Source organism: Bidens hawaiensis, unplaced genomic scaffold (assembly GCF_021521415.1).
Source record: "Bidens hawaiensis isolate Kalapana, Puna unplaced genomic scaffold, B.hawaiensis_p1.1 tig00032806_1, whole genome shotgun sequence".
In the NCBI taxonomy this organism is placed as follows: Eukaryota; Viridiplantae; Streptophyta; class Magnoliopsida; order Asterales; family Asteraceae; genus Bidens; species Bidens hawaiensis.
Window position 1 is genome coordinate 69,617 of NW_027495605.1, and position 26,975 is coordinate 96,591.

Here is a 26,975-nt window from a genome sequence, read left to right on the forward strand (position 1 = left end):
CTTAAAATTCTTGTGCTTTTATCGAATCTGCTCATGGCTAAACCAGTTCACCCGGCCCATTTATTTAGTCTAACAAGTAATATGATGAAGATCAGTATTCTTTTTATAAGTAAACTTTATGAACGAAAAACTTGTAAATATGATTGTGAAAGGTTATATATAATAAATGTATCAAAGCATATGGAATTCGATATAATGAGAAAACACAGATAAATAAGTTGAAAAGCAACTGAAATCCTACATTACACATCAACACTGTCATATATTAGTCATAACTAACAACTCCTTCCAACTGTCAGCTAATGATCAGCTACTATGAATAATCAACTTCTTGGCGACTAAACGGATTCCAACGTTTTGTTGATAATTGTATGGCTCTAAAGAGAAGTATGCGTCCACCAAGTACCCCGGACGAAACAACGAATTAACTTGTACCAGATCAGCATACCGGTTGGAAACAAGTTGTTCGCTGCATAGAACCGATGATGAATTCTTGTAGTAAATCTCAGTAATCCATCTGGTACTATCTTCTGCTGCAGTAGGTAAACTGCACAAATCACATATTAACAAATTAACAAATTAGCATGTTTAAGCAGCAATACTCAAAAGTCGAAAAATTAACTTACTGCAATCTAATGGTAGGCGAGTTAACAAAGCCCGGGTTTCTGGTTACAACGGGTCTCCACTGCGAGTTTCCATCAGAATCCACAAATCTTTTAGAAATATCATCACACACATCGAGTATGCTACAAAGATTTGAAGAACTTGCATCGACTACAAAACTTAGGCGCGGGTTACCAGCATGATCAACAAACTGTGTGCGTAAATCAAACCGAATTTTTAAGCCAGCACAATGTATCTGCATAGGGGTGTCTCCGTGAAGTATTCGTATCTTGTTGGGCCCGTTAATAAACGGAGCAACAGTTACAGCTATTAAAGACAATGAAACCGAGTCAGGGTCTATGAATTCAGTGTGGTTGCTGAAAGCGGTAGATAGAGTGGTGGTAGATGATTCTTGCATCATGGCTTCATTTGACTGAAGGGTTTCAGTCTCCATTTGGTCTGCAGATGGGCCCATGGGAAACGGGCCGGGTTGAGGGTTTGGTAGATTTGGAGGAAGTGTATGGCTTATAGAGGAATTTCTGTTATTACTGTTAATGGTACTAGCATTCAAAGGAGCCAAATTGTTTTCAGTATATTGTTGGCTTGATTCCTGCATGAACAGAGAAAAAAAGTGTTTCGGTCAGCCCGGCCCGTTTTACTGAATGCTAAGATAACAATGCTTAATACTTCAAGAATGAAAAAATGATTCTTTTTATGAAAAATTACCAAGAAAAGAACCGTTGCACAACACTTGACGACTTCAAAATTCATTCGAACGTCATCTAAACTCCTGTAAGTAATTAATTGTTGAAGAAACAGAAGTCAGTCTTAAATCTTTTCAAAAATGGCACAAAATTTTATCTTAAAAAACTAAAAATTACCGGTGGCTTTGCTGTCCAAGCCCGAAATGTGCAGCTGTAGTGGCCATCTGAATATATATAATTCATTAGCATAGGAAAAGAAAAACATAACTAAATCAAGCCACTTGACACAATCACATTTTGTTCCTACTCCATCTCCATGTTTATAATTTCTTTTTACATCATAAGGTTTCTACAAAGCCATTAAATGGTGCACATATCCGAAATGTGTACAAAAATCAAATCTTGATCACAAAGTATAAGAGCATTTCCCATGTGATAATTTCTAGGAATGGCAGTCGTGTGGGACCATGACTCATATATTTATTAGTGTCAAAGATATCAACCATATTTTGGGCACATTTAAATATTATGTACTTCTAACACGACCCGTGTAACCCATTTATCTAAACGAGTCAAACAGGGTTGTAAATGAGTTGTAAACAGGTTTAATGGGTCATAAACGGGCTGTAACAAATGAGTTAGACATGTTTACCTAATAAAACATATACTTTAATTAATATTTTGAATGCAGGTCAACCGAAACATGACACATTTATCAAACGGGCTAGAAATGATAAAGAAAACCTGATTATTTACATGTCGTGTTAGCAACTAATATGATATACTGATATTTGATCCTAAACAAATCTATGAACATAACCTTTCATGCATAAACATCATATATCAAGATTCCCATCATTTATTGTAAAATAAAACTAATACCTTCATGTTACCGGCTCTCCTCCCAAACCTCTGGGTCAATAAAATCAATGTATCAATGGTTCCCTTCGGTACCGGAGGTGGCCTGTTTATCTGCTCATACGCCTCCTTTAACCTCACACAATCAAACCTTAGTATATTATGACCGGCCCATATTCTTCCTGCATGTCAAACACCCCATCAAGTATTTAGAAACCAGATTCATTGTCACCAAAAACTAATCATTAGACAACTACAAAAAAACATCAGACATCTAATCCCAAAGCATTTCAAACAGCTGTTTGGACAGGTTAGTTGCTGTTTTGACAAAAAATTTTCGAAGTTTTGACAGTCTGGCCGTCACGTCAATCAGCTGTTTAGACCAAAAATTATCAAAGTTTAACCCTATGTGTTCCGATATTGTCTTGACGGTTCAGAATATGGTAGTTCTGAACAGTGTTGCAAAAATCCCGACTAGGCGCTAGTCCACTTTCCTGATTAATTTTGGGCTAATCAGCCGACTAATCGGTCAATGGTCAAATCCAGCCAAAATCAAGATTAATCGAACTTAATCGGCCTTTTCTAATGAGATTCTAGTCAAAATCGATGGTTTCCGGCCAAACTAAGCAGTTTCAAGCGAGATTCCGGCCAAAATAAACGGTTTCCGGCGATATTCCAGCCAAACTCAGCGGTTTTCAGCGAGATTCCAACCAATTTCTTGCCAAAATGTGTATGAGCATAAAACTGAAAATTAGATAAAAAATGTGTGCGTACATATATAAAATTGAAAATATACATTAAAGTGATTAATCGCTGGTCCCACCCCACCGCCCAACTAGTGGTTTTTACAACACTAGTTCTAAACATAAATTTTCAAAGTTGACATTTTTTTCGAACAAAAATTTTCAAAGTTTGGCCATCTTATTGTAAGAATCGCCATCCGGATAAATGTCAGACAACGGTTTTGATAAAAAAATAAAAAATTCAAAGTTTAAGTTTGAACTTGTATGTTCGAATATTGTCCTGACGGTCCAGAATGGTCGTTCTGGCCATAAATTTTAAAAGTTTACTGATAGCAAAATCACCGGTAATGGGTGTAAAATTGAAATGATAAATAAAATGGATAGTTCAACGATCGATTTCGGTTACAGATACACCACCGAAAACAAACCGCCAGGCTACGATCTTTAACCGAAGATACAGACACAACACTTCGGATAAGAAACCGTGTCTAAGAACACCACTCAAGATGCCAAAATCGAGCTAGCATAGACAAATCAACTTTACTCAAAATAAATTGAGAAAAATAACCAAAAGTTTTTTTTAACATAAATCTTCAGCCATGTTTCATTGCATCCTAAACATTTACATAGAGATTAAAATAACTACCACTAAAAAAAAGTAAACTACCTTTGACCACTACTACATGACTTGAAAGAAAATATGGAATTAAATAAAAGAGATAATAGCAAATGACAAATAAACGTGATTACATGCAGGCTAGAAAATCAAGGCTCATGGATCGGATCATGGTGGCTCTTCAGGTTCGGGTAGGGTTAAGTACGTGACCCAATCGAACAATGTGATGAACCGAACCTCTTTTGTCAAAACACCAATGACCCAAAAACACAAAAAAGAAGATAGCCTCACCATGCAAGATGTCGTAAACCTTATCAGCAAGCAGGAAACGACGTCGTTAGCAGTGATACCATTGGCGTTAACCGACGAGGGTGTAATGAGGGAGAGATCAAGCGGTCTAACAAGCGTACCATAGCTGTCAAGTTCGGTTAGCTTCTTAGGACAAACTAATATGGACCCGAATTCCAAAATGGCATACGGCTGCCCGGCTCGGGTCGGGATGGTGGTTTCTAAGTCGAAGAAAACAATCTGGGATCGGTCTACAAGGGAACCCATATGTGTAACAAGTTAAGAGATAGTTGTAATGAATTTGGTAACTAATTAAGGTGTGTTTTTGTAGTTGAATTATATATAAAGATTTTGTAGTTTATAACGTGAAGGAAAGTATAACGTGCAAAAGAAAAACATCATGCACAGATGAGATTCTTTGCCCCATGTAACTTGGTTACTTTCGTTGTAAGTAAGTTAATGGGAATAATATGAGATGTTAGAGAGACTAGTTAATCACGAAGATGAAGACGAAGACGAATGGATATATTTATAGTCTTGCAAGACATAAAGAAACTGACCCACTGTATATGCCCACGAATGATGATTCAAAGAAACAACCCACTATCACCATAATCAACCTAGTTTATAATGGTTTTACAAATCTAAATATGTTCAAAATTTTTAAACATGCTAATGATATTCAAAACTTAGAAGAAAACAATGATTGATTGATTGATTTCAATATTGAATACCATATTCATTGATATAACTTACCAAATTTAATAACATTTTTCACATTTAATTGTCTTAAAAAATTTGATATGGAATTTCAAAAGTTGAAATTTCCAAATCTCATTGTTATGTATTCAATTCAAATTAGAATATCAGCATACATAACTTTAGAATCGACGACAATGGACAGGATAGAAAACATGTTTTGCGTAGAAATAGTAAGAAAAAATCTTAGTCATCTATCTTTTAATCTAGTGGTTTAAGCCTTTAAGGTGTGTTAACTAATCATTTGTCAGTTATTTGGCTATGTTATTTCTAAAAAGGATAAAATTGTCCAATAAAATTTAGAGACCTTTTAATATTTCGCCCACATTCCTTGTGTTTCTCATCAATTGTCATTTTTCTTCTTTTATAATTCTCTACACTACAACCAAACAAAATGAGCAAGCATATCTAGTCACAAAATTGTGCTCTTTATAAACCTATCTTCATCTTAATTTATGATTTCTTGAGTTTTTTTTTTAAAGATGGGTGTGTGCTGGTGCAAAAATTTGCGGCCATTAGTGATAATGTATTTATATATACTACATCAAATGACTTCGGCTATCTATATTGTTTTAAACTTCTAATCCTTTTCTTTTGTGCTATTTTCTAATATCAATCACTTTTGTGCTGCTATATCAATCATTGTGTGCTGTTATATAATATCAATTTGTGCTATTTTGTATCATTTATCTGTTATTATATTCCTTTCATTTCCTACAACTTATATGTGTTGTTATGAAACATTTTGCTTATGATTTACATATTTATTAATGAAGTTTTGTCATTTATGAAACAATTTTCTTACAAATTAGGTGGTGTTATACAGAATTTGAAGAATTATGAAATGATAATAATAAAAGATGTCGATTATACTGAGTGTTAATTGGTGCATAAAGATAGGAACTAAGATAAAGATAAATTTAACTAAATAGAAACTGATCAACAAATAATTAGGATAATGGATAACAATTATCATAATACCCTTTTTAATTAATTTCTGAATTCTGATTAGTTCCTATTATTTTCACACAAAATATGTTTTTTTATTTGATCCTACCTTCACAACTTAAAACTTCTCAACTAAAACAAAAAAATGTTGTCAAAGATTATTGGCTTAGTTGGCAAATATTAATTGGGTTAAGTGTAGGCAAAGGATGCATTAGGATTCAAAGCACACATGTGACAAGAATTTTGTGAGGATCTCTTGGAGGTCCTGGCTCGATTCCAACAAATGTATGAATCGAGAGTGAGAGCGTGAAATGTGGAGAGAGTGTATAAGGTGTCAGAAGTTAGGGACGACACCCACGACCCACCACCCACCACCCTTAGAATCTTATCTTCAAATTTTAAAAAATTTCTTTTATTTTTCTTCTCGGGTTTTTTTTTCCTGTAATGTATGTCCATATACTTACTATTCTCATATCCAAATTTTAAAGATTATATATCAAGCATTTTCAATTTTTACCTCCAACATTGAAGAAAAAGAATAGAAAATGAAAATCTAATACGGAGATAAAGATAAGCATAGGCTGAGAAAAAGTTAAAGAAAGTCTAAAGAAATGTGATATTTTAGGAATGCTCTAAGCATTATGAAGAACAAAGAAGACAAACCGCCACTCAAATCGGCCAGTCTTTTTAAAATTGGTTTTCCTCAGTCCAAAACGGAGGACATTAGGTTTTGAACCAAATCCAACCAGAGACTGAATAACAAAGTTTATTAAAACCAAACGCATTCCATTTAAACTATATCCAGACTCCAATTAGTCGAGTTTTACTGGTTAGCCGGGTTTGAACTGTCAAATTCAAGCAACTGTCACACTACACGGGCTTGTTTAAATCATAATTGTGCCTTTCATGTTGTTCTTTCTTGAAGCCTCTTGTTTTGGGCTAAATCTAAACCTTAAAACTAAATACCCAAATTTAAAAACCCAAAAAAACATCAAACGTTGTTAGTCACCAATCACTTACAACGTGCCACATTGCCACCGACACCAATAATTAACATTTAACAGTCACCGTCAACCACAAAATTACAACCCACCACAAAACAAACAACAATAAAAAATTAGCCGCAATTAATTCAATTCAATTCAACATTCAATCCACTGATTCTTCAAGAATCACACACTCACACCTTTTACACACATTTCACCAATTCGTAACTGTTTCTATACAAAAAGTCAACACCTTTGACCTGGGGTTGGTTTCTTATGGTAGACATGAGAAGATTGAACAAGAACTCCAATGATCTACCCAAGTTTTCGGATCTTGGTGACCCAGATATAACCCGGGATCAACCCACAAGATTTGGGTTAAACCCATTGACGTTAATGGGGGGTTTTGTTGTTTGCTTGATGGGTTTTTCGGTTTTGTTCTCAATTTCTGTTATTTTTAAAGATTTGAGTGAAAATAATATTTGGACTGTTGCTGATGCTAGGGTTCTTGATGTGGCACATCCCAGAGGTATAATGCTTATTATTGTTTTGCATTACATTATGGTATATGTTATCTTTTAATAGTTAAAACTGAAATGGTCAAATCTAGTGTGGCATGCTGCTTGTAAGTATAGCATATAGAAGATAGATTCAACCATTCCAGATCTGGAATAAAGTTTTAAGTTTTGAGGATTTGAAGTTATGATGTATGCATGTTGCCAGATTAAATAATCACTCACAAAACTGTCATCTTTCTTCATACAATAATCTGAAATACATCATCAGCAGCGATAAATGTACAGGTGTGCATGGTTCGGTTCGGTTATGATTTAGCCTAAACCGAAACTGAAGCCGAGAAAATTGATTAATCTATATTTTTAACCAGCCGGTGTCCGGTTAATCAGTTTGGTTGATTCGGTTAGTTTGTCAGTTTTTGGTTCGGTTCTTAATGACCAAAACCAAACTTGGGCTAAAATGGGTAATGTTCTTAAATACATGAAGTGGAGGTATATATACATTGAATGAAGGTATAAAAGCTAATAGTATATGAAAATATGAATGTTTTGGTTCGGTTAACCAAGGGAACAAAATAAACCTGTAACCGATTTTCAGTTAAGTTCGATTCGGTTTTGTTGGTTTCCGGTTAACGGTTCGGTTATTGCTCACCCCTCATGTATATTAGAAACTCAGTTAGTTGATTGTTTACTTCACTTTTTTGTGTAGTAGATTTAGTACAAGAAGATGAACCGTTGGCGGAATTTGTAAATCACAAGAAGCTACATTCTTCAAATTTTGAGCACGGAGACAAGCTGCTTAACGGTCTTCTTTCTGGTGAATTTGATGAAGATTCTTGCCTCAGTAGACACCAAGTAGCATCATACCGTAAAGAATCACCATACAAACCGTCTTCTTATCTTATTTCCAAGTTAAGAAAATACGAAGCTCTTCACAAACGTTGCGGACCCCACACAGAATCCTACAAGCAACATGTAATAAATTTAAGGAACGGTGAAAAGAACCAAGAAACCTCAGATTGTAACTATTTGGTTTGGGTGTCGTATAGCGGGCTCGGGAACAGAATCTTGACTTTAGGGTCGGCTTTTCTTTACGCCCTGTTAACAGACCGTGTGTTACTTGTTGATCGTGGAGTTGACCTTGATGATCTGTTCTGCGAACCCTTTCCCGAAGCCTCGTGGTTACTTCCTCTCGATTTCCCGATTACTGATCAATTCAAGAGCTTGAATCAGAAATCTCCCGAGTGTTTCGGTAACATGTTAAAGACTTCAAACACTTCATCATCATCATACGTGTATCTTCATCTGGTTCATGATTATAATGATCATGATAAGTTATTCTTTTGTGATCAAGACCAAAGCTTTCTTCAAAACGCGACATGGGTAATCATGAAATCTGATAATTACTTCGTCCCGTCACTTTTCTTGATGCCGTCTTTTGAACAAGAACTTCATAGTCTTTTCCCGGAAAAAGAAACGGTTTTTCACTTCATTGGCAGATATTTATTCTTCCCCACGAATCCCGTTTGGGGACTTATAACACGGTACTATTATTCTTATTTAGCAAACGCAGACGAAAGAATTGGGATCCAAGTCAGGGTGTTTGACACACGCCCCGGCCCGTTTCAGTATGTTCTAGATCAAATACTAGCGTGTTCGTTGGACAACAATGTTCTTCCAAATATCAACCAAAGCGAGTCTTTTATCACCTCACCCGGAAACCAAAAGTCAAAGGCTGTCCTGTTGACTTCTTTAAGCTCCGGGTATTTTGAGAAAATAAGAGATGTATACTGGGAATACCCGACAGAAACAGGTGAAGTTATCGAAGTTTTTCAACCGAGTCACGAAGGCTATCAACAAACCGAGAAGAAGATGCATCACCGAAAAGCATGGGCGGAAATGTACTTGCTAAGTTTGACCGATAAGTTAATCACAAGCTCATGGTCAACTTTTGGGTATGTGGCTCAAAGTCTTGGAGGGTTGAACCCGTGGATATTGTACAAGCCCGAGAATGAAACGACCCCGAATCCTGCTTGTACTCGGGCCATGTCGATCGAGCCGTGTTTCCATGCTCCGCCGTTTTTTGATTGTAAAAAGAGAACCGGGACGGATACTGGTTTGGTAGTTCCGCATGTTCGGCATTGTGAAGATATGAGTTGGGGTTTGAAGCTGGTTAGTCCAGCAGTTGTGACAGAATAGATTAGTGCCACTTTATAAATTTTGTTGAGTTAATCTTTGTTTGATGTATGCTGTAGTGGTTGTGCAAATACATTTGTGGTTTGCTACCTTATTGATATGCAATGTTTTTTGGAATCATTGGTAGAACTGTAAGCGTCTTTTGACTTTTGTAGGGGTGTTTTAGGCACAATATGCAATGAAATTGTACTGTACTTTTGTGAGTTCAGTGGGTTCGTAAGTGAATGAGAATAAAATATACCGTTTGGAAACAAATAGCTTTCATAGCTCAGTTGGTTAGAGCACCCGTTTAGTAAGCGGGAGGTTTTGAGTTCGATTCTCAATGAAAGCATTCATTTAGGTTTTTATATCGGCTTATTATTTTAAATTGAATGCAGGCTCAAGCTTAAATGCATTTTGTAATACTGATGATGTGGAGTCTTGACAAACTCAATTAAAATATTGCTGGCTAATTTTTCTTTTTTTTTTTTGGCACATATTATTTGGGTATCTATTGTATTTTGGTGCATCTTTTTAAAGTTTGGTTTTTCACTTCATGAACTGTTATTTGAATCTCAAGGTAAATAGTTAGATAACATCATGTGACAAACATACAAGTGTGATGTGCTTAACATGTACACTAGCATTATGAATGTTTAGATTTATATCTAGAATCTAGATATAAATGTGAACTTGGTTTGTGCCGATGTTATTGAAATGTGTTGCTTCAATCAAGTGATGCCATCTGGTAAGTATTTTTTTAGGTATTTAGTCTATAAGAAGAATTGTATGGGTTTTACTGCCTAGCCATAAGTGTAGGCTAATTTACATTGCATCAAACACATAATAGCTTTGCATTGGATTATTGTAGAGTTACGGTCCTTGGAATGATTGTTTACTATTCTATAGTGGCTACTAGCCAGACGCCACCTTTTGCTAATTCAGGTAACAATACGATGATTCACACTTCACCGTAAGCCTATAATGATTCAAAGGGGTAATTTAAAGAAAAATCCAGTATCGCATCTTAAAGAAAATCCAGTATCGATAGATTGGTTGAATTGGTGTAATTTTGCTTTCATGTAGTTCTTTTTTGGTTTTTGTTGGTGGCTGCTCCCTAGATTGGGGAGACAGTTTATGGATGACTCCGTTTTTTGTGTTTTTTTGAACCGTGAATTTTATGCACAAACAAAAACCAACAGCTAGACCACCCTAAACAGAGGAGGCCGACCACAAACAAAACCTTACAAAAGATCAAACTTACACAAATTCGATCATTCTATGTACTTGAACTTTAACCTATTTTTAAACTAAAGAAACCCCAATGCCTTAATATCTCCAATGACCTCCCATGCTTTCATCTCTCTCCCTTCGAACACCTTTTCATTTTTCATTTTGAGCCTTCCATAGTCTCCAACAAGTTAAAAACATAACACCATGAAAAATTTCCTTTTTTCATGTCCCCAAACCCACATTAAAGTGCAGCTCCACCAGATCCCTAATCGTATAGGCATAAATCACGCTAAAATGTTGCCACACTACCGTGGCCAAGGTTGCAAAATGCGCTAGGCGTCCCAGGGCGGTTGACTAGGGAGTTGCGAGTACTCGGTCTAGGCGAGGTGTACTCGGGGAGTACTCGGACATAGTGTTTTATAAAGAAATTAAGTTGTCGAGATTATATATATGCCAAATATCAAAAGTTTACTAGATATTCTACAAAATATAAATGAAAAATATAAAAACAATTATTAATGCTTACATATTGGTTCAGAAAATGTCTCAATTGATGAAAGACGTACCTCAATCAAACTTAAGTAAGAGGTTTGCAAGTTTAGAACTTCAAATCGAATGATAACAATGAAGGTTGCGAGTTTAAAACTGAAATCATGTTGTGCCTTAGCATGAAAAGGAAAAAAAACAGTGGTGGGTTCTTAGAAAAATTGTTTTTTTAAATAAAAGTCAAAATTTTGTTAAGACCGAGTTGGACCGCCTAGGCCCGAGTTGGACCGCCTAGAACCGAGTTGGACCGCCTAGGGCCGATTCCAAGTTTTTTGACCTTGGAGAAGAAAAGCGGTGCAGTGAAGTGCCGAGGAGCACCTACGCGCCGAGTACTCGGCCGCCTAGACCGAGTTTTACAACACTAACTGTGGCAATAACACACCCGGTAAAGATATAAAAGTTCCTGGTTGAAAAAAAATGATATTCTTTTATTCTTTCTATTTATTAAAAAACAGCTGACTTTATAAAAGAATTGAAATGATTTTGTTTTTTAACTTTCTCCCGTTTAGTTCAACTGTATAACTTAATTTGGGGGTTAATTTGAGTTATGAACCCTAAATTCCCAAACTAACCTGATGAGTGAATTCCTTCGATCTACATCTACCCAATGTTTTCAGACGACGTTTAAATTTAATCTGGAGATGAATAAAATAAACAAACAGTGTATGTGCTGATGCAGTGCTTCTTTATTTGCCCCTTCCAAAGGTATACGTATATCTATATATTTATACATTGTAACATGAGATTTTTTTGATTGTTAGGTTAGATAATCAATCACACATACATATTACATAAGCTATTGTCATCATGAGTCTTGACAAACAAACATCTGCAACCTCTAGATCATACAACTATTACTTATTTCAGCATAATCACATTTAAGCTGATTTAGATGCCATGTGTCACAATAGTTATTATATAAGTTTATGGATTAGAATATTGTAATAAGACTTATGGATACTTGATTTTCAAGAAGTTGACCAAGTCATGATGCAATCGAAGAATGTTCATCTTTCATCTGTTTATGATTATCATGATAATGAAAAGCTTCTCTTTTGTGATAAAGATCAAAGCTTTCTTCAGTTAATCATGAAATGTGATAATTAATCTGTCCTAGTCGCTTTTCTTGAAGCCGCCGTTCCAATAAGATCAAAATACCATATTTCCTGTAAGAGAAACAGGCTTTCACTTTTTAGGCAGGTTGAGGGCTGTAAAGAACCGGACCGGACGAGACCTTGTCCGTGTTCGTCCGTTAAGCTTTTGTCAGACAAATGGACGGTTCACGAACACTTTACTGAATGAAAATTCGTGCCCGTGTCCGTCCATTAAGGAATTGAGTTTGTCTGTGTCCGTTTGTGTTCGTTCGTTAATATTGTAAACGGACACTAATGGACATACGAAAACACGGACACTAATTGACACTAATGAACAAACAAACACTAACGGACCCTAATGAACATTAATGGACAAACAAACATAAACGATTACATACTAATTCAAAAAGAATAATCATAAATCCACAAAGTTCACCCACAAATCCGGAATTACACCACATGATATCCAAAAAAACTTAACACTTAATATAGTAATCAAAACATAGTGATATCAAATTCGTGTCTTGGAGTATAAAATCCACAAATCTTATAGTGTTTCACGAGAAACAAAACATAGTCATATCAAATAATTTCTTGGAGTTTAAAATCCACAATCTAGTGTTTCACGAGAAACAAACTTCAAATTCTTCATTCTTCAAGGAATTTCAATATGCACAATATCATTTTCCTACAATTATCAAAGAAAATAATTGTTACATAGTAATAAGAAAATGAAAATTAGTTGAAAACAAATAGCATTACCTTGTTTTTCTTTTTCTTTTATTTTTGAAGCCCGTAGTAGCGATACCAACAGCATTACTGAACGGATGCTAATAGACGTTAGAGGACGAATATTACCAGACGTTCACGAACACTATTGAACGAGCGCGGCCTCTGTCTGTGTTCGTCCGTTAAACTTACTAGACGAAACTTTTTTATTCATGTACGGTTCGCTTATTAAACGGACGAACATAAACGAACTTCCCGCAGAACGCACGGCTGGACGTCCGGTTCGCTTACAGCCCTAGGCAGGCATCTGTTCCCCCACAAGCCCATTTTCCCCCCGACTTGTAACAAATCCAAGAATGAGGCAATGCTAAATTTGGCTTGCACTTTTGCCTTCTCAATTGAACTTTGTTTCCTTGCTCCACATGTTTTTTATTGCTACGCCATTGCCTTTGTTGATGAATGTTCTAATACTTAGGATATACCTACATTCACTGTTTGCTCCATTTAATATTTGTAATCTACTTGTAATCTTGTTATGATAGGGTGCATGCAGTGCACCATTGCAACCTGATCCATTTGTTGTGGTGTGAATGGATAGTTAGATAAAATGAAAGTGTATATATTATAGGGTATGTATGTCAACTTGCTTTCATAGCTCAGATGGTTAGAGCACCCGTTTAGTAAGCGGGAGGTCTTGAGTTTAAATCTCAATGAAAGCAACCCTTGTTATCTTCTTTTTTTAATTTAAGGAACTGAATCTGTTAATATCTTGAACATCTCATATAGATAAGTCTTTTGTTTTAATGGAAAGTAGTGTCAAGTTAACGCTTTATAAACCTTTAGTTCAAGTAAGTATATTTTCTTATTGACATATGATGTTATGGCTAGACCTATATGACCATCCACTATGGGCAACATGGGGGCGATTAGGTGGCAATTTGGGGAGTGAACACCATAGAGGGGCGATTTGGGGGGGGGGGGGGGGGGGGGGAAGGGCAATGTGGGGATGGATGTGGGGCGTTTTGAGAGGGGCAACAAACCTATGTGGCGGTGACGTGGCACTGTGGAAGGGCAGCGTTGCCCCCTTCCACAGCGAACCGCCTAAGGCTATAATCATCTTGTAGTGGTGTTTTAGATACCATATGCAACCACATTGTCTGTATTCTGTTGTGCACCCTTATCCATTTTCTGTGGTGAAAAAGGATAATTTGATAAAATATGTATGGTATGTGTAGATGCATATCACATGGCTTTCATAGCTCAGTTGGTTAGACCACCCGTTTAGTAAGCGGGAGGTCTTGAGTTCGACTCTCAATGAAAGCACTTTTTGGTGTTTTCTTTCTTTATTTTTATTTTTTTATTTTAATCTCAGGCACTAAAACTGTTTAGGTAGCTTTTCGGATCTTGGTTTAGTTCTGTCATTTTCAAGATTCTACACCAAGTAGCCTATGTGCTGTTGCTGATACTACGTACTAGTTAGTAGTTACACTGTTAAACATCACTAGTCACTTGCTTTTACATTGCATTCTGCATTATTATATTTTGTTTAAGCTGAAATGACCAATCTGATGTATTATACAACTTGCAAAGAATGAAGTATGAGTGAACATAATATATCAGAGCTAACTTGGTTTGCATACTGCAAACAGGGTTTTTGATGACTTTAATGTCATTGTTAAGTTCAATGATCACACACTAAAAACTATCGTCCTGACCTGGATGATATATTAATAAATCCGTTTTTAGTAGTTTCTTTGTTACTTTTGCTCGGTTCCCATATTATTGATCAGTTCAACATTTTGAGTCAAAAATCTCTCAAGCTATTCCTTCATGACCAAGATGACAAGTTCAAAACTTTCTTCAAAGCGTTTTTATGGGTACTCATGAAACGTCACAGTTGCTTCATCCTGTCACCTTTTTTCCCACCGTTTGAACAAGGACTAAAAACCGTCTTTTTTGCAAAAGAAATCGTGTTTCACTTTTTTGGCAGGAATCTATTCTACCCCATGAATCTGATTTAGGGACATCAAACAAGACCCTATTTATATACCAAACCTATATTAATCCTATCCCAACTCAAACTCAATTAATATGATAAATAAACTCAACTGATAACACTAACAAACAAACTAAACAACTTAAACTCAAACTTTAACCTTATCTCAGTTTTGACCCGTTTCACATGTGAATTCAGGATTAACACCTTCACCGGGAACATCTAACAGTAACCACTGAATTGGTTGAAGTTTATCAGCAACCTAAAAGAAGATGCATAGCAGAAAAGTTTGTGCACTGGGGTTGACAGTTAAATAAATTACTAGTTCATGGTCAACCTCTTGGTACGTAGCTCAAAGTTTTGGATGGTTAAACCCGTGGATCCTGTACAAACCTAAGAATGAAACAACTCCACCATTTTAGTAGTTAAGATATGTAATGTTGGAATGATGGATAGAGTTGTAATCTTCTTATGATAGGGAACATGCAGTGCACCACTGCAACCTGATCCACATGCTGTGGTGGGAAATGATGATAGTTTGATAAAATGAAAGTGCATATCTTATAGGCTATGTAGTACATTAACTTGCTTTCATAGCTCAGATGGTTAGAGCACCCGTTTAGTAAGCGGGAGGTCTTGAGTTCAAATCTCAATGAAAGCAACTCTTTTTATGCTTTTTTTTTTAACCTGCGGGAAATGTTATGGCTAGATATATAATCATCTTGCAGGGCTATATCCATTTCTTGTGGACGGGAACCATTATTTGGTAAAATGGAAAGGGAATTCACATCAGATTGCTTTCATAGCTCTCGTCTAGCAAGCGAGTATTGATTTGTTATGTGATGTCCAGAACTTGTGGAGCTATTTACATGCCATATGCAATGGCATTGTTTGTAGTGCCCCCTTATCCTTGCTTGTGGTGGCTGGTGTGGAACGATGGCTTGATAACATTAAGTGTAGACGTTCGGAAACTGGTCAAATAGCTTTCATGGCTCAGTTGGTTAGAGCACCCGTTTAGTAAGAGGGAGGTCTTGAGTTCGACTGTCAATGAAAGCATATTTATTTTGTTACTAGTTGTTTATGACTTGATGCAGCTTTTGGTATTTGGGAATGGAGTTTTATCATGTAGAATGTAGAAATGGAATTGACTGCTTCTTGACAACATAATGAAATGAAAATACACAAGCCCTTTGAGAAAAAATAGTTGATATTGAATAAATAGAACAAGGAATAGTTAAATTCTCAAATAATCATAGCTCTTAAGAGCACCCTCAATAGAAGATTTTTAAAAAATCTTACATCCTACATGGAGATTCTTACACCATACCATTGGAGTAGGGATAACAATGGGTCGGGTTTAGGTATTCCCAAACCCATACCAGGTTATAAAAGTCCATCTCAAACCCATTGGGTTTTAATCGGGTAATTACCCGTTGGGTTTCGGGTTTTCTCATCGGGTTTCGGGTTTCCTATCGGGTTTTGACAAAATACTAGTCGGGTATACTCAGATCAAAACCCGTCGGGTTTCTACCGGGGGTTTGACAAAATATAACTAATCGATTACAAAGATGGTTACCATAAAGGTAACATATCTCAAATACTTGACATAAATAAGTTTCAACAAATAATATACTCGGAATATAGTATATGTATAATATAATAAGCTATATCGGGTTCATCGAGTATATAATCGGGTAAATGGTTCTCTGTTATCGGGTATATTAGAAGTCCCAAACCCGTCCCAAACTAGCGAAAAATTTTAAAACTATTCCCAAACCCTAACTGGTCGGGTATAACCCGTCTCATTTATATCGGGTTTCGAGTTTTCCCATCAGATTCGGATTTTATTGCCATCCCTGCATTGGAGTGGCAAGGCTTTTGAAAGTTTGTGGATGACATATTCTTTCACAAGAGCATGCTTATATAGAAAAAGGGAATATGGGGTGGGTCTTATATTAAAAAAAACGTATTTTTTTTTTGAAAATATATATACATCATAAATTATGTATTTATATATATGTAAACTTTAGTAATAATACTATAAAATATAAAATACTTTATAAATTATAAACAGTAAATACTATAAGCTAAATAATTAATTATTTTAGATTTTAAAGTAAATAGTTAATTATTTTAGTAAAATTTATTACTTTTTTTGTACCATCAAGCAGACACTTTCTACTCTAAAATCTAGTAAACTTCTGCAAATAATTTATTACTTTTAGTAATTCTCAATATATTAAGTTTATCATAAACGTAAAAAATAAAAAAAGTAAAAAAAATAAAAACTATTCACAACAAGACTTTTTTTTATGTTTTAAGAAGTTATTTTTGGGGCTTAATTTGAAGAATAAAACCTAAAGTACAAGTCAGCAGCGACAGTCTGTGACTCTGATCATGATGAGCTGCTGCCGATGCAATTAGTGATCCACCCAGACAGACCTTTCGGATCTGGGTTTAATCAGACGATACCATATTTGGGTTGTTACTATGTGCCCATCCAAAGGTAAACACGCATAATTTACTATGCTAAATTACCTAAATTTAACTATTCTATAACATTTCATTTAAGGATCTGGATCTGTAGTTTTTGGGTGAATTTGAATTCAACTGTAGTGTAGTGTTGACACCATAGGCTAGGCTAGTACACTATTCTTTCAACCTGATGCATGCAGAATCCAATGGCTCAACAACAGATGATCAACTAACTAAACATTTAATTCCAGCCCTCTGTTTATACTAAATAATCCAAGAGATGAAACAGGTAGCTAAATATCCACCAAATCATAAAAAGATCAACTTGATCTTCAATTCAAATAAATTGTTCCCAGGGTGTAAACAAATCGGCTCTTGAGTTGTTTTTTCAAGCTCGGGCTCGGCTCATTTATTATTTGTTTATTAAGTTATATAGGTTTTTATACTTTAAAATAAAACAAGCCTAAGCTTGGCTCGAGCTCGTGTAGTACCTTAAGCAAGCCAAAGCTCGGCTTGAGCTTGGTTGTGTAGGGTAAAATAAATACATAGAAGTCTAAAAGAATAAAAAACTTAAAACTACATAAGGCCCGACCGATGACTCTAAACGAGCTTTCCACGCAAAGCTCGAGCTCAGGCTCGATAGCTATACGAGCTTTATTTGAGGCTCGGGCTGGGCTTGACTCGTTTTGAGCTTTTTATCGATCCGAGCTCGAGTAGCTCGACTCATTTGCATCCCTAGTTGTGCCCACTCCCATTTTTCCTCCTCATAGGCCATCTACAGGGTCGGGTCAAATTATGGGCCGAATGCTCCTGCATCATAACCTTTGTAGATGAATGTTTGTTTTAGTTATTATGCACATACATTCAAGTTGCTTACGTTGATATGTCATATTTGATAATGGCTAGACTTGTAGTCGTCTTATTTGTGGGGAATGCGCAATGCACCATTGCAACCTGATCCACTTTTTGTGGTGGAAATGATAATTTGATAAAATGAAAAGGGAATGTGGGGATGTATATCAGCTTGCTTTCATAGCTCAGTTGGTTAGAGCACCCGTTTAGTAAGCGGGAGGTTTTGAGTTCAAATCTCAATGAAAGCAACCCTTTTTATCTTCTTTTTCTTCAATATTTGGAGCATCTCATGTAGGATAAATCTTATATTAAAGCTAAAAGTGATGTCAAAATACATTTTATAAACCTTTAGGCCGAGTACTTGCAACCCCCAGTCAACCGACTTGGCACCGCCTAGCAACTTCTGCAACCATGGTTATGGCTAGAACCTAGAAGTACTATAATCATTGCGTATGGCTATTTAGATGCCATATGCAGTGCACCCTTTATAAGACTTAATTTATTAAACAGTATCATACTTATTAAGTTAGTTAAGAAGGGTAAAATAATGCCCTGCTTGGTTACATCCGCCCAACTCCCTATAAATGATCAATTCAACAATTCCTAATCATCATCGCTTATGTTTATCTTTATTTGGATCACGATTATGATGATGCTGTAAAGCTATTATTTTGTGACAAGATCAGAGCTTTATTCAAAGTGCTTTGAGGACAATAATGAAATGTGATAATATTTTATTTATATTCCACTTCCATCCTGTCATACAGTTTGAACAAGAACCAAATACCCTCTTTCCCAGAAAAGGAACGCGTTTTGACTTTGTAGGCAGGTATCTATTCTTCCTCACAAATCCTATCTGGGGTCTGGTAAGAAGGTACCGTTATTCTTATATAGCATGAGCTGTCGTAAGAAAGCCATCCTTTGCTCCCACTGATAATTGATGTTTGAAAATTGGAATTATGGCTAGAATTGTAATATGTCTTTATGGTGTAGTGCACCATTGTAACCTGATCCATTTGTTGTGGTGTGAAAGGATAGTTAGATAAAATGAAGGTGTGTATATTATAGGGTATGTATCTCAACTTGCTTTCATAGCTCAGTTGGTTAGAGCAAGCGGGAGGTCTTGAGTTCAAATCTCAATGAAAGCATCCTTTTGTATTTTCTGTACTTCTGTTTTTAGTTGCCGAGACCGACACTATTTATATTCAGGGCATCTCCTAAGGATAAGCATTTTATTTAATGAATTGTATAGTCAATTTATACATTTTATAAGCCTTCAGTTAATGTGGCTTCCTACAATAATCTTGTAGGGGTGTTTTAGATATGATATGCAATGGCATAACAATGCAGTGTACCTTTATCCGTATTTTTATATTTGTGGTGGGAATGATAGCTATCTTATTATGTTATATTTATGCATGCTTCGATTTATGGACTATATGGTGATGCCTTTACTTGCCATATTTCTATTTTACACCTTTGTTTTGTATTTGTGTTATCTAGTACGGACGTACGGTTAACAAGTCTCTCTCATTGGCTAGATAAGAACTGATGGAGCCTCGCTACAATATGAAAGAGATTTAGATAACAGTAGAGTTAATAAGCAACGTCTCCAAGATGAAGGCAAACAAATACACGTCGCTCATGTTGTATTAGCCAAACAAGAAAAGGAATGAATGTAGCCTATTGTGTGGCAAATTAGCTGTCTTCTTTATCCACTTCAGTGTAGCATTCACCATTGCAATCTGATCCAGTTGCTGTGGTGGGAAATGATAGTTTGATAAAGTTAAAAATGAATATAGGGTATGTTAGTTAAGTTGCTTTCATAGCTCAGTTGGTTAGAGCACCCGTTTAGTAAGCGGGAGGTCTTGAGTTCGACTCTCAATGAAAGCACTTTTATTTTTTTACTTTAGTTTTTTAAAATGTTTTGTTTCAGGGGCTGAAAATGTATAGGTAGCTTTTGCATGTAGAATGAACTTTTACCATATGACAGTTGTAACAATTAACTGGTTGACCTTCGCATGCTTTGATAAAAAATCTGGTTGAAGATAGAAGGAAGAAGAGAGTGTGTATGAACACAAGTAGGGTGTATTTTTTTTAAATCTATTTGTGTATTAATAAGGTGCAACTCGTGAAACCAATTTAGTTGTTTAGACTTTTTGTATTTTAGTTGAATATTTTAGGCACATCTTGTCATCTTGCATTTTGGGTGTTCTTTGAAGATGGTCTTTTAAATATATTCACTTTCACATGCATATTTGATTTGCTTTTATGTTTTAACCCACCTCCTATACTATTGTTGTAAACTTATTTCTTACCGTTTTTATTTTAAAAATATTTATGATATAGCGGTTTGTAATTTGTATGGGTTTGTTGATGTAGACGTAGATGCTTTAAGAATCACCTTCCCTTCAATATCATAATTGTCCTATAAATATAAAAATCCAAATGAGTTATTAGACCTATATGAAATGCAGCAATTATATATTCATCTATGTTAACATATAAAAAAGAAGAAAAATTGGAAATAATCCCACCTTTTCACCTTTTATGTATTGGCTGATAATAATCTCACATTTAAAAATCACTAGCAATGGTCCCACCTTTTAACTATTTTTGTCTTACTGGTCCTCCGTTAAAAAATACTTAACGTCGTTATGTTTTTTCTCTATTTTCTAACCGATGCTTTAGGGCTTTTGATTGGAAAAACGGTATGAGTCGACTGATGTAAAACTTATTTCGAAACGGTGATTTAAATGGCTTGATTTTTGTTAATTGGAAATTCAAGCACCCGAATTGAAACATTGTTTTGTCGTTTGGATTACCATTTCGAGATAAGTTTTACATCGATCGACTTGTATCATTCTTCCGATCAAAAGCCCTAAAACATCCGTTTGAAACTAGGGAAAAAACATAACGACGTTAAGTATTTTTTAATGGAGGACCAGTGAGACAAAAATAGTTAAAAGGTGGGACCATTGCTAGTGATTTTTAAAGGTGAGATTATTATCGGCCAATACACAAAAGATGGGATTATTTATTTCCTATTTTTTAAAAAATAAAAAAAAAAGAAACTGATATCTAACTTTAAAACAAATTTTGTATTTCATCCTCATTCAGGAAATTTGTTGAAGTATTAAAGTAATGGGTTAGGTTCAAATAAGAAGTTTGATTTTTCTAAGAAGGTTAGAAAGGAGGGTATTTTAGTCTAATACTTTAATATCAAAACCCACTTAAATTAATTTCAAAAACCACTTACATAAAACCTAATTACATCTTCACTCATCTCTTACAACCGTCACCCACTGCCACCACCTCGCTGGAAAAGTCCGAAAAAACACAATGAAAAACATTATGAAAAACACAATGAAAAAAACACAATGGAAAAATACATTATGAAAAAAAAACACAATGATAAAAACACAATTGTATTACACAATGTAAATAACACAGTGGAAAAAACACAATGAAAAAAAAACACAATGAAAAATATTATTGTATAACACAATTTTGTAAAACACAATTCGGTAAAACACAATTTGTAAAAAATCCACTAATTTTTTTTTAATTTTTATATTACAATATGGTACTCATATAAAAGATAAAAAGACACTCGTTATTATGGTGAATTTGTTTTTCAATAAAAACGTCGTAAAAAAAGTTATGGACGTTTTAAAATGATGGGGGAATTTGGCATGTGCCTTGCATGTGGAGAGAGAAAGTCAACAAATGTGTTATTCCTTTTTTGCCCTTTACCTTACGGTTCACACTTGATTTCCTCCTAAACTAATCTCAACCCTTCATATTCAAAATCAATTGACAAGATTACTTCTTATCCTTTCTACAAAAAATATATTTCCTATTATAACCTATCCCGTAAAGTAATAGTTTGGTTTCTTAATATTATCTAGTACTTAAAACATTCTTTTTGTCATTTTCACTAGGGGTGTTCAAAACCGGATATCCGAACTTCGGATATCCGGACCTTTCAGATAGTGGATTTCACTATCCGAATCCAAAATTTCGGATATCCGAAGTTCGGATATCCGAAATTTCGGATATTCGAACGGATAGTGATTCGGATATTTGAAAATGGTGAACAAAAACAACCTGTTTCAATAAAATTAAACCTACAGGTCATAAAAATCCAATCTAACAATCTAAACACAATAGGCTATCAAATCTAACAACCTAAAGCAAATTGTTCAAAATCCAAGGTGTAGCCGTGGTGGATTTATGCAGACAAAAGAGTGAGCATGACGGACTGGTGACAGATAGTGCAGGAGGTGGTGACTAGAGTCGTGGAGGTGGTGCAGCAGCGGACGGAAGTGGTGCGGTGGAGACCTCAGACCAGAAGGAAAAGGTTAGGGAATGGCTGAAAGATAAAGAAGAGTGAAATTGAAAGTGGCAGTATGTATGTGTGTTTAGAAATTAGGGTTAGCTAAGATATATATTGAAATTAAAAATATATTAATTTAATATTTCGGATAGTTCGGATATCCGAACTATTTGAAAAATCCTAAAAATGCTATCCGAATCTGAATCCGAATTTTCGGATATCCGGGATTCGGATATCCGAAATTTCAGATAATTCGGATATTGATTCAGATACTTTTAAACGCCCCTAATTTTCACCATTGATTGAAAACATTGACAAAACGAGGGCCTTTACCAAATTATAGATGATTCCAGAAAACAAATAATACGCAGGTAATTTAGAACCACAAAAGTTACGATTAATTTAATAAACCATAATATATGGTCTACTTTGATTTGGTGGATTGCTAAAATTGCACCAAGCATATTGTTGAGGGTATTAATCCTTTTGTATATATTTTCCATTAATTTATGCACAAAAACATATATAATAATAAACTAATCTTGCATATGTCCAACCTTAATTTCAACATTCCTATATTTTTCTAAAAATATTTAATTTAACTATAACACGTAAGTTTTAATACTAAAATAAACTTTTATAGAGCAAATCATACCAACTTGATTTATATATTTATGATTTGATAAACTAGGTGGCATAATTGTTTTAATACGTAATTTCAAGTTGTAGTTTTTTAAAGCAATACTAAAAAGAAGTAGAAAAAAAGCATCAAATTGACCGAATCAATTATAGACATATACATTGTATAGTTTGTACACAGCTTTGGTTTATTTGACCATGTACAATCTTTAACAATAACATAAACTTACGTTTATAAAAATAATACAACTTTATCATATTATACGTTAGTTACTTGTAAAATTTAAGTAAAGATAAAACTAATTTTAACTTGTTACACAACCGGCATTTTAAATGTGTGTTTTAAGTTTTAACAAATGGATATTGATGATAAAAAATCTCAAAACTCAATTTTGATGTCAATATGTAGTTTATTACGTAGAGGATTCTTTGTTTCTATTTATGAAAACTCCATGTGACAATTTCAGAAGGCTCATTCGTCACAACACTTAAAGTAGTGTCCTATCATTGAATGTGTATCATTACTCAAAATTATTTTTATTTTATTTCTGATTAACAATATTCACATATTTAACAAAAAGTTAAACCATATTAGAATGAGTTGGTATATGTTTAATAATTTCATATTACTTTACAAGTATTTGATATACTAGTCCTTTATAAAACTTTACAAACATAAAGGAATTATTAACAACCATTTCTCATTATCTATGTTGATTTATCAATTGAAACATGTTACCTGGGAACTAATACTATGAAACAACATCATAATTATAACAACACTCCTTACCAACCAATTGGATATATCATGTCTCAAGATGCATGAATAATATCATACGATGTTGATGATTATTATAATATGACTACTTACCTCATAATCAATACAAAATTAAGTACTAATCATAATCTTATCTACAATCTCTTAATTTTTTTCCTTTTGTCATATCATATAAGTTTGCCTCAACTCAACCATCATTCATCATTCCCTTTCAAGCTTTCAACATCTTCCAGAACAACTTCTTGTTTCCAATTATTAACTTCAATAACTCCAAAGACAATCCAAATCAATTGGTCCACCTGAAGTTGATGGAGCTTCTTGATCTTCAATTCCACTTGTACCCTTTTCAATATTCACCCCGGTGTCCTCTGACCCTGACCCAGTTAACACCTCTGTCTCCGTCTTCAACCCGTGACCATACCCCTCAATTAACCCCCTCAACATCGCCTGATCGCACATTGGGAACCGTGGACCCGAAGGAAATTGATGCATAAGTGGATCCGATTGGACGCCAAACATTAAATTGGTATTGGATTCAATAGCATTGGAGAAGCAGGGCACGTGAACCGACTCGGGTATGCTTTGATTATTAATCTTGACGCCTAAAGTCGTCGGAGACTCCAATGGCGGTAGAGAAGTAGTAACGCCACCTGAATCCGTCTTAATCAGCTCCGAAATGTTCACTTTCTTTCCCCCTGAAGTCTTGTAAAACACGCGTGAGATCACCCATTCATTCTGCAGTTCAAATCACACATAATTAGAATCATTTACATCTAAAAAAACAGAGTAAAAACAGAGCAAAAACAGAGGAAAACAGAGCAAAAACAGGGGAATCAAGAACAAATTACCTTAGTTGATGTTGGCAAGTTTGACATGGATGATTTACCAGCTAATCTATATTCATGAATCACCCAATTTGTCTTTTCTCCTTTTGGAGCTCTTCCCATGTAGAACACCAATGTTTTCTTCATTCCGATGAGCAACCGCTTTCGAAAGATCTCCTTATCTTTCCCGGTAGCTTTCCAATAACCAGCCGTGGTTGCTCGGTTTGTCCTTAATCCAGTAGGGTACTTTTTGTCCCTAAGACAAAAGAAATACCACTCTTTCCCTCCCAATTTTGCCATCCCTTTTCAAACAAAAGTTTAAATAAATTTATTGTTAAGTTGTACAAACAAATTAAATACAAAGTTACACACAAACTATAAAAGTTACAAAAAGGTTAGAGAACTCACAAGGAAATTCCCATGGCTCAGTTTTGTTCATATCCACCTCACCAATTGCCTTAGCAACAAAGTTGTGATCAACAACTTTTTTCGACAAATAATGAGTGATTAGCTCTTCATCAGTCGGGTGAAACCGGAACCCGGGTGGCATATCCATTTGATCATGACCAGATAGCTTATCCATCATCTAAAGGCTAAATAAATTCTTGAATCTTTAAATCTTGAAACTGAAAAAGATGCAAACTTTAAGCAGAAAATGAGTTTTTAGGCCAAGATTTTATATGGGTTGAGTGAGACATATATAAGGGTGGATTGATCTTGAAAGCTATGTGGAATCATTGAAAAAATGAGCCATGGTGATATAAAGGTGAAGCCAATAGATGTGTATGCTGGAAGATTGAAAGACTTATTAAGGAAAGAAAGAAACAGAATGAACAACTTAAGGGCATGGGACATGGGAGGGTAGAGGTGGCATTTTGATATACTCTTTTTCTTTTTAAGTTTTATTTCAATTAATTTATTTAATTAGGTGAATGTATATATACTAATACCATGACTAATCTTTATTCTTTATGTATTATGTTATGACTTATGGTGAATGAACCTAAAAATTTGTATGTTATGTTATTAGTGTAAAAGATTATATTAAAATATCTGTAATTCTGTTATTTCAATATTATTTTTCATGTGAAAAAGGAAAATGAGAATGAAACCGAAACATTTATATTGCTCATGAGAAAAACAACAAGATTTAGAGGGAAATTTATTCTTCACTTCCCACATGTATGATGTATGATGTATCATGTCCCACATGTATTATATTCAATTATTCATAAGCATTGCTCTAGGTATAAAATAATGTGCATTTTTAACGATAAAAGGAATTTGATTTTCTTTTGAGTTACCTAAATATATACAATAATAATATGCATATAGATATAGATAGGAAATATAATATTATTCTTTGGTAACAGAATTTGGCGTGACACAACAGTGACTTTCATGAATAAGTCCATGCATTATTAAAAGGGATGAAAAGAATGTTGGAAAATTAAATTATAGAAATGTCGTTTTCGTAATAAATATGAAATTGGGTTTATGTTTAATTTTTATGTACTAGATTAAACCTTTTGAGTTAAAATTAGAGATAACTCTTGCATATATATAAGGTACTAGTTTGGGACCCGTGTATTACATGGAAACTTAATGAAAATTACAATATTTAAACTTTAAACAAAATACAATCAATAACACAATTATTATATATTGTTAATACAATTACAACTTTCATTAAAATTACCGGAATTACAAAACAAACCAATATGCATACTATCACTTGACAAAAATGATGAGATAAATTTGCTAGTTGTTTGTTTGCACGCCTAATTCCCAATAGAAGCTGAGTCTCCTGCAAAAAGCCTCTTCCCGCTAACAAACAGACTCCAACCGGTTGTGAGCAGGTGACACTTTGGTTGACCTGAAAGTTGAAGAATGATTTGTTTGTTTTAATAGAAAAAATATTTTTTTTATGTTTTTTACTACCTACTGCGATAAATATGGCGAAATGTCCATGCATTGTCATGTAAATCTCGGGCCACAAGCTCTTGTGCAGGCGGTTGCATGGAAAAATCCTATTAAAAAAATGTTTGTTATCACATAAAACACAATTTCCAACTTTATGATTAGGTTGATTCAGGTTGAGGTTTTTCTCTAACGGGTCAAACTGGTAGAATTAAAAAAATTAGAAGGAAATGGGCCAAAATTCAAAAATCAACCAACGTCTACTGAAAATAAGGTGAACTCACAAGAGGCGAAAAGATTTTTTTGGCTGCTCGACAAGGAACAGAAAAGCCTCCATGAGTGCTAGTATCACTTG

General features: G+C 34.8%; 2 protein-coding genes, 7 non-coding genes and 1 pseudogene across 11 annotated transcripts; 8 read left to right on the forward strand and 2 right to left on the reverse strand.

Annotated features, from left to right (window-relative positions):
• Positions 1 to 212: 212 nt before the first annotated feature.
• On the reverse strand, positions 213 to 4,079 carry LOC143584087 (protein NEN1-like; annotated as a pseudogene). Its single transcript, XR_013144291.1, has 6 exons — positions 3,816 to 4,079; positions 2,190 to 2,347; positions 1,485 to 1,531; positions 1,330 to 1,393; positions 627 to 1,213; positions 213 to 547 (listed from the first exon to the last, which is right to left on the reverse strand). The product of XR_013144291.1 is annotated as a protein NEN1-like (transcript).
• A 2,640-nt stretch (positions 4,080 to 6,719) lies between these two features.
• LOC143584085 (galactoside 2-alpha-L-fucosyltransferase-like) lies at positions 6,720 to 9,355 on the forward strand. 2 transcript variants are annotated; one of them, XM_077066223.1, is made up of 2 exons: positions 6,720 to 7,034; positions 7,730 to 9,355. In XM_077066223.1, the coding sequence occupies exons 1-2, from the start codon at positions 6,782 to 6,784 to the stop codon at positions 9,217 to 9,219; spliced, it is 1,743 nt and encodes a 580-aa protein (XP_076922338.1). In that variant the 5' UTR covers positions 6,720 to 6,781; the 3' UTR covers positions 9,220 to 9,355. The 2 variants fall into 2 exon arrangements, with proteins under 2 accessions (XP_076922338.1, XP_076922339.1); XM_077066224.1 differs by having other exon boundaries at positions 7,733 to 9,355.
• A 118-nt stretch (positions 9,356 to 9,473) lies between these two features.
• TRNAT-AGU (transfer RNA threonine (anticodon AGU)) lies at positions 9,474 to 9,547 on the forward strand. The gene has a single exon. It is a non-coding gene; the product is annotated as a tRNA-Thr (tRNA).
• A 3,895-nt stretch (positions 9,548 to 13,442) lies between these two features.
• Positions 13,443 to 13,516, forward strand: TRNAT-AGU (transfer RNA threonine (anticodon AGU)). The gene has a single exon. It is a non-coding gene; the product is annotated as a tRNA-Thr (tRNA).
• Positions 13,517 to 14,046: 530 nt separating this feature from the next.
• TRNAT-AGU (transfer RNA threonine (anticodon AGU)) lies at positions 14,047 to 14,120 on the forward strand. Its single transcript has one exon. It is a non-coding gene; the product is annotated as a tRNA-Thr (tRNA).
• Positions 14,121 to 15,380: 1,260 nt separating this feature from the next.
• TRNAT-AGU (transfer RNA threonine (anticodon AGU)) lies at positions 15,381 to 15,454 on the forward strand. The gene has a single exon. It is a non-coding gene; the product is annotated as a tRNA-Thr (tRNA).
• A 321-nt stretch (positions 15,455 to 15,775) lies between these two features.
• TRNAT-AGU (transfer RNA threonine (anticodon AGU)) lies at positions 15,776 to 15,849 on the forward strand. The gene has a single exon. It is a non-coding gene; the product is annotated as a tRNA-Thr (tRNA).
• Positions 15,850 to 18,294: 2,445 nt separating this feature from the next.
• Positions 18,295 to 18,368, forward strand: TRNAT-AGU (transfer RNA threonine (anticodon AGU)). The gene has a single exon. It is a non-coding gene; the product is annotated as a tRNA-Thr (tRNA).
• Positions 18,369 to 19,939: 1,571 nt separating this feature from the next.
• On the forward strand, positions 19,940 to 20,013 carry TRNAT-AGU (transfer RNA threonine (anticodon AGU)). The gene has a single exon. It is a non-coding gene; the product is annotated as a tRNA-Thr (tRNA).
• A 4,092-nt stretch (positions 20,014 to 24,105) lies between these two features.
• Positions 24,106 to 25,449, reverse strand: LOC143584089 (NAC domain-containing protein 79-like). The gene is made up of 3 exons (XM_077066226.1): positions 25,109 to 25,449; positions 24,725 to 25,002; positions 24,106 to 24,611 (listed from the first exon to the last, which is right to left on the reverse strand). Exons 1-3 carry the CDS (start codon positions 25,284 to 25,286, stop codon positions 24,138 to 24,140), a joined length of 930 nt encoding a protein of 309 aa, XP_076922341.1. The 5' UTR covers positions 25,287 to 25,449; the 3' UTR covers positions 24,106 to 24,137.
• Between the last annotated feature and the right edge of the window lie 1,526 nt (positions 25,450 to 26,975).